The sequence below is a fragment of the Vigna unguiculata genome, chromosome 4 (genome assembly GCF_037176805.1).
Source record: "Vigna unguiculata cultivar grain cowpea cultivar isolate G323 ecotype 2 chromosome 4, ASM3717680v1, whole genome shotgun sequence".
In the NCBI taxonomy this organism is placed as follows: domain Eukaryota; kingdom Viridiplantae; phylum Streptophyta; class Magnoliopsida; order Fabales; family Fabaceae; genus Vigna; species Vigna unguiculata.
The window spans coordinates 38,983,259-38,990,891 of record NC_140795.1 but is presented as its reverse complement, the minus strand read 5'-3'; the positions used below and the strand labels follow the sequence as shown (position 1 = coordinate 38,990,891).

Sequence of the window (7,633 nt, the reverse complement as noted above, 5' to 3'; positions counted from 1 at the left end):
TTCAATAAAATCAATCTCCTTATATAATATATATCTCAACACGACCAGACAGGTAAAGTACAAAAGAATATTGAAAGCATAACACTAAACAAGCAATAGAAATTTATGTTTTTATAGGGACACGACAAAACAAAACTCAAAATTTGCTTCAATAACAATATGAATCCTCATAATAGATAAAATGTAACAGCTTAACGCTTCTTAGAGACACCAACAGTTTTACCCCTGCGACCAGTTGTCTTGGTATGCTGACCTCGAACACGAAGACCCCAGTAGTGCCTCAAACCACGGTGATTTCTGCATAATAATAGTAAGAATACCTCAAATCAACTGTTATTATTACCTAATAAATCATTCTTCATTGTCAAAAAGGTAGGCGAACAGTTAAACAATCAAGAAAAGAAGAAGACGATTAACAACATGAATCCAAATTAATATGGGAAGAACAGAAATCTATCAGAATGCTTCATTAAATATTTAATCAGAAAATGATTCATTCATCAGATATCATCAAGCAGATGATTTTTGAGTCTCTTGAGCTTATCTTCATATTCAACTTATATCTGTAATTGTCAACAAGGCTTTGTCTACACAGAGACTTGTTTTGAACAGGATGAGCATCACTCAACGGCTATGATGCACAGATATATAATAGGTATATCGGATACGGTACACCGATACGTTTATTTTGAAAATAATACAATACTATACTTGACATATGCATATTAAAAACTGTATAATAATTCTTAAAAATAAGATAAATATATGATTAATGTTATGTGAATCCAAATAAAATCATATATATTAAAGTTGTTAATGTTGTATGAATCCAAACAAATTATAAATTATTGTCATTGTTGCTTTATAGATTATATACTTCATTGTTAAATATCGGTAAAGTAGGTTAAAGTATCGAATATGGATACATGATCCAACTTGACATATCGGTGTATCATAGCTCAACCCTAATGGGTACCACGGTAACCTTCATCGATATCAAATGGCTACAACTATACTGAAAACCATCAATCCCAACCCAATAGAACAAGAAATTACCCTTTCTAATAGAAATACTTTCTCAACCAAGGTTAAAAAATTCACCTGATTTTCTTCAACCGCTCCAAATCATCCCTCAACTTCATATCCAGAGCATTTGAAACCACCTGAGAATATTTCCCATCCTTGTAGTCCTTCTTTCTGTTCAAAAACCAATCCGGGACCTTGAATTGCCTTGGGTTGGCAACCACAGTCATAAGATTATCTAACTCTGCAGCAGTCAATTCACCAGCCCTGAAAAAAAAAAACCAAAATTCATTAAAATCAAAATCCAACTTAAAAGTGAAAGTAACAGAGCACGTTCCAATAAAAACATCATCAAATTAAAGAAGAAACAAAAATTATGTGAATAAAGAAAAGCATATAACAAAGGTTTGTAACCATCATAGGTTCTCGTTTTAATTATCATAAAAGAACAACACCAAAAGCAATCAAAGACTGGCATCTAACTTTTGTAACGAAAAAAAAATGACACAAATTCTAAACATCAAAAGGCTATTCAATAAGTTTTTACACCCTTAAGAACCGATTTAACAAGGTTTTAGGGATGACAACAAATTGAGAATTCATTACACATATATAGAATACTGAAAAAGTATATATTTGAACAAAAAGAAAAAGAAAATGGCTTCATGAAACCGAACCTCTTGTTCATGTCGACATCGGCTTTTTTGCAGACAATGTTAGCGAATCGTCTGCCAATACCTTTGATCGAGGTAAGAGCGAACATTATTTTCTGCTTACCATCTACGTTCGTGTTCAGCACACGCAGAATGTGCTGGAAATCCTCGTTTGCCACCACAGACTGCAATCAAGACCATATCAAAAGCTCAATTCTCCAAACACAGAAAAAAAAAAAAAAAAACAACTTTTGAAATTGCAAAAAGAGAAAAACGCATCTTTTAAAGATGGGAACGATACCATTTTCTTCGCTGAAGCTCTTGACCTATGTAGATTAGGGATTTGTACAATAGGGTTTCGGAGTTCTGTGCCACCCCTCCTATCGTTGCTCTTCACACTCAATTTTATTCACTAGGGTTTTCATGCAGAGCATAGAGAGAAAAGGGGGAATGACCATTTTGCCCTATGCATGCTTACTTTAAGATTAATAGATAAAAAAATAAAAATAAATTTAATCAAGGTTTTAGCCCTTACAATTTAAGATTAATCCCGTTTTTTTTATCTTAATTTTGCTTAACTTCAGAAAAAATATTTGCTTTTTTTTATTTTATTTTGAGAACAAAAATGTTTTGTTATTTTATTTGAAAGGTCATAATTCCACTTCCTTCAAAATTTAAAGATTAAAACTGTGAATAAAAAAAATACTCTTAACTTTATTTACTTTAATTTTTTATATTGAATTATTAGTCTTGTGTTTTTCGATTTTTACGCTTTTCTTCAAATTAAATAAACCATCTACGGTTATTATTTACTTACAATTTTTGAGTACATAATTGTTGTTTGGATTGAAAGTTGTAGTTGTTGTGATCATTTATTTGACAATTCATGTAAATGGCTATTCATTACGTTAGTTGCAATACCAACTTGCATTCCCTTTCTTCATCTTTTTTTGTTTCATAAGGTAAATAAATATATTAACCCAAAGTGGAATTTTATAATCACATTCCCTCTCTTAGAAGTACTGACACTTAGAATGTTGTGAACATATTAATAAAACAATATGCATAGAAGATTAAAAATGTTTTTTTTTCATAATTTATAATACTATTTATCTATATTTATATATAAAGTTTTTTTTCATCCACATTTATTTTCCAATTTTATTCTTTAATTTTTTTAAATTAAAATAATTATTTTAATTATATATATATATATATATATATATATATATATATATATATATATATATATAAAGTAGACTTTAATCCTACTTTGTAAGATGATAAGATATTAAGAAGTGAACTTCAAACTTAACTCAATCTCATAAAATCAAATATGTTTTTGGTCTTTCAATTTTGAGTAAAAATTAGAATTAACCCCTCTTGAAAAACCTTGAACCGATTTAGTCCATCATTTTTAGAAATGCGTAAATTTAGTCCTTTAAACTAAATTTTGTTAAGTTTATTTGACGTTTCAAATGTGTTTCTCAGCTAACATTGAAGCGAACATGTTTCAAATATATTTAAAACGTTAAATAAACTTAACAAAATTTGGTTTAAAAAACTAAATATACGCATTTCTAACCCTAAAATCAATTTGTAAAAGTGAGGTTTACACTCATTTATATACTTTAAATTTGGTCTTATCTCTAGTTGAGACTTCCAAAATATATATATATATATATATATATATATAATAAATATTTTTTTTTGTAAATTTTATTTATGGTACTCAATATTATATTCTCTTCTGGCTAAAATTTTTAATTTTGTAATGTACTCCACCGTTTACTCACATTTGTTAAATGATAGATTATTTTATTTGGGTTGGTTGATGTTTTTATTTTGTGTCCTGTAAAAGTTGTACATTTTGCAATCCCCGATAAAAAAAATATTTTTATTTCTCTATTCTGATGTCTTGTTTGTTAAATGACGTTAACAACCGGTATGATTCTACATGTATTTTTTGAATATTTTATCTAAAGAAAGAAAATTAATCAACATAATGAAAACAAAGTTATTTCATCTTAATTAGGTGTTAATTGTAACGTCCAAATAAATAGATAAAATCCATTTAATAAAAATTCCACATACATAAATATCTAGATATACATAAATATCTAGAGAGTACGAAGATTTAGGATAAGAAGTACTTCGTACCCCAACATATCCAAAAACATAAAAGAGGTCTCACACGGTCTAAAACAAAGTATACTAGTGAACTAATTGTACTAGGTCTTGTACAAACAAGAAAATCATAACTAATAAATCCTTTAGCGATGGCCCCATAGTGGGCCCAATACCCGTCCAATCCATCAAGTTGTAGCATTCCTATCATCATTATCACTGCCAGTAGTTCTCACATCTGCTCACATCAATAGAATCGATGATCATCGCAATAGGAGAAAAACCACATACAAGACAACCAAACAAGCAAGCAGGGTAAGCTAGTGTAAAAAAATCTTATATCACAACAGTCAACATGCAGTGCCAGAGTCAAACATGAATAGCAGGCATTCACACATGGATTACCAAAATCATTTAAGACCCCCAAGACTTGACTATCTGGATACGCATAAGGAGGCACCACCACGTGGCAGTGGAATTATGTTCTAGCAATGAGGCGTCACCATGAGGCCTTCGCGGAATTATACCCTTACAAGAGGCACCACCACGTGGCCTTCGTGGAATTACATCCTGGCCTTGAGGCACCACCATGAACTCCCACTATGAGGTTCATGGAATTAAGTCCAATAGGTTAGGCACCACCAAGGACTCCCCTCAAGAAGGTCCATGGGATTACGTCCAATAGATGAGGCGCCACCAAGAACTCTCACTACAAGAGTCATGGAATTACGCCCTACCCACACTTTGTACATGTTTCACCAACCAATCAGAAAGTTCTCATAATACTAATATCATGTATAAACAACCAATCATACAACTCATGCTTTCCAACTCATACACAATGAAGCAACATATCATTTCCACCCCAACCTCATATATTAATCACGGCATCATCCCTCAAATCATTCAAGTATAGTATTCAAGCCAGGCAAACAAGCAACCACATCATTAACCATTCACATTATAGCACACCACTCGCCCCAGTCTCGCTCAGGCTAGAAGACTCGCTCAGGTGAGGGAGATCCTCTCGCTCAGGCGAGTCCCTTCTCGCCTAGGCGAGAGCTTGGTAGTGGAACAGTGGCTCTTGCGAATTCTCGCTCAGGCGAGTCCCTTCTCGCCTAAGCAAGATTACACCTCACTCAAAATGGAGGCGAGTCGCCTAAGTGACAACTCGTACATGAAGGCTTGGGCGAGTCTCTGTTAGTCTCGCCTAGGCGAGATAGGCTCACTTGGGCGAGAAAACCAGTGCTCGTCACTGTTCAGTCGTGCAAAACACATAAACAACACCAAAATCACATTTCAACCAATGTCCAGCAATCAAATCATGAGCACACCTCAAGGATATGACTTAAACTCAGAAAAACATGCAGAAATCATAAATAACCGTAAACCCTAGCTTCCCTTACCTGGAAAGGGCTTATACGAGACTTCGACACCAACTACGGAGTGCAACAACTCGAGGAATAATCTTAGAAACTGGAAGAACAGCGGGCCAGTAAAAGAACAGAGTTACTATGGAACCCTAAATGGAAGAACACGAAAATAAGCTTTAGGGAGTACAAGTACGAGCTTGAGAAACACTTACATGGAGCAAAAAAGAAAAACTGAGCTCGAGAAATCTTGGCCAAGATCGGAGTTAAGCCCTAGCAGAGCGTTCTGAAAGGAAGAGGGGCAACGCTTAAGGTTCTGTTTTGCAAGAATGAAACTGAATTGGAAACCCTAACAGCTTTAGGGCCTTAGCACCCTATGGGCCAGCCCTTAAGCCCAACAGATTAAGACCAACTCTTAAACATTAGGGCAGAAATAAAACTGGACCTTACATTACTTTCTTTTTTTTCTTTTACCTTAGCTGGCTATGAAATCCATTCCGGATGAAGATCTACCTAATTTAACATGTCACTATGTTTTGTGTCACAAAATAAAAAAAAAAATCAAATGGCAAAGTGTATAACTCATTTAGGAAATCATTACATTCATGACTAACAACAAAAATTAGAACAAATTCAAAAACAAACACCCTAAAAATAAATATATTTAAATAAAATTAGAAAACAAAATTTATATATAATTTTTAATCTACTTAGTTATATAAAAAATTAACTAATTTATCATTTATAGGAGATCATTGTTTTTAGTAGAATTTTAATGTATAGGATTTTAGTTTTTTTTAATCTTCTTTAAGTTCCATAATTAAATAGAAATTGTTAAAAAAAATACAAACTAAATTTAAAAGGAAATACATTGCATTGATTTTCTTTTAAAAGAAGAAAATAGGTTGAAACATAATACAAATGCAATTTCTATTACGTTACTAACACAACTAATTAATTGAAGGATCTGAAAAAACAATTGAACCAGAAATATAAATAAAAAATAAAAGAATCAAATCGTTTATACCACTATCAAGGACTATCAAGGACTTGCTTAAGATTAGACAAACTAAGTACTCCTTATTAAGAAGGACAAAATCCCTCGACCTACTCCGTATAGATTTTTACTTCCAACTCTTTGTGTAGAAAAGTGCTCTTATAATCAAGTTTACTCTAATTCCAAGTCATATAAAGCACCTAAAGCAAACTGAATAAAATCTCATTAAAGTTTTTTTTTTTGTAGACCATTTATGTCTGAAAGGTCTCTTTCCTTATAGAAGCTCTGTGAACGCCCAAGTAATCATAGAAGACTTTCAATTTTTCCATTCATAGTAACTAGCCGCTTCAAAGAATCAACTTCATTGTAGAGGGTTGGTTCAACATTATCATTTACCTTCTGTGACTATCATCATATTTAACTAGAAAGCAATCTTCTGTGATAACAGAAGAAGAGAAGGAGAAAATGTAAAACATTCTTTGTATCAGTGCAATTGGTAGCCTTATGTGTGCAATGATGTGTAGTAGACCTAATTTGCTAGCATGGTGAGTCAATATATGCATAGTTAGAATGTTGTCCGGCAATATATGCATAAACGTGGCAAGGATAATTGGAATGTTATGAAATGGATTTTGTGGTAATTTGGTCAATAAACTTGGTCTACCACAAGATACTCTGTGTTTTGTGATGGCCAGAGTGCTATTTATTTAACTAAGAACAGTTGTTTAACAACAAGACCAAACACATTAGTGTAAGATCTCACTTTATTTGATATGTTTTTGTATTGGTAAAATAGTGGTCGTCTGAAAGTTCTTACTAAACCTTCCAAATGTCAAGTTTCTAACATTTTAGATTTGGTTGGTTTCTATAGAGTTTGAAGACACGGTAGAAAACAAGTAGTGGAATTCAACCCAAAGTGGTGATGGTTGTGTATAACTTTCGAGAGTAGTTCTTATTGTTGTCTATTTTTAATCCATACAAAAATATGGCTATTGTTTTAGTTCAAACTAGGCATTAACTAGTTTGTAGTTTAGTTTCTTTCCCGTATCCTATTAAGGCCTTACTGTAGTATATTTCAAATCATTTCACTCTTACAAACACGATTCTCATTGTATCAGTCTTCTATATTTTCTCTTCTCTTTATTAGAGATAATATATATTTACTTATCATAATTCTTATTGTTTTCGATCTCCTTACATACCATAACAGTTATATATAGAGCATGGTCATGACGAGTATGCTGATATAAGTAAACATACACACATACTGCAAAGCTAGTTCCTATACACATCATGAAGAGCATAAAACATAACAAACATAATACAAAACTAGTTTCTGTACACGGTCATCATTGTTTGATGTCATGTTTGGGAAAAAGAGGAATGGGACAACAATGTTGTTTTTGTGACTTGCTAAAAGAAACTAACATAATAAGAAGGTTTACTTATTTGCAAACCGTTAA

The 7,633-nt window shown here is 32.4% G+C and overlaps 1 protein-coding gene and 1 long non-coding RNA gene across 2 annotated transcripts; both read right to left on the bottom strand.

Annotated features, from left to right (window-relative positions):
- LOC114181383 (small ribosomal subunit protein uS13z/uS13y/uS13x-like) lies at positions 1-2,118 on the bottom strand. The gene is made up of 4 exons (XM_028067823.2): positions 1,978-2,118; positions 1,701-1,861; positions 1,102-1,290; positions 1-297 (listed from the first exon to the last, which is right to left on the bottom strand). Exons 1-4 carry the CDS (start codon positions 1,978-1,980, stop codon positions 192-194), a joined length of 459 nt encoding a protein of 152 aa, XP_027923624.1. The 5' UTR covers positions 1,981-2,118; the 3' UTR covers positions 1-191.
- Positions 2,119-3,770: 1,652 nt separating this feature from the next.
- On the bottom strand, positions 3,771-5,638 carry LOC114181163 (uncharacterized). The gene is made up of 3 exons (XR_003603757.2): positions 5,389-5,638; positions 5,210-5,279; positions 3,771-4,041 (listed from the first exon to the last, which is right to left on the bottom strand). It is a non-coding gene; the product is annotated as an uncharacterized LOC114181163 (long non-coding RNA).
- Between the last annotated feature and the right edge of the window lie 1,995 nt (positions 5,639-7,633).

Excerpts from the sequence above, each read along its gene's own strand:
- LOC114181383 (XM_028067823.2), bottom strand. Across the intron at positions 1,291-1,700 it reads GATGTCGACATGAACAAGAG|GGCTGGTGAATTGACTGCTG; the intron begins GTTCGGTTTCAT and ends TTTTTTTTTCAG. Across the intron at positions 298-1,101 it reads GAGCGGTTGAAGAAAATCAG|AAATCACCGTGGTTTGAGGC; the intron begins GTGAATTTTTTA and ends ATTATTATGCAG.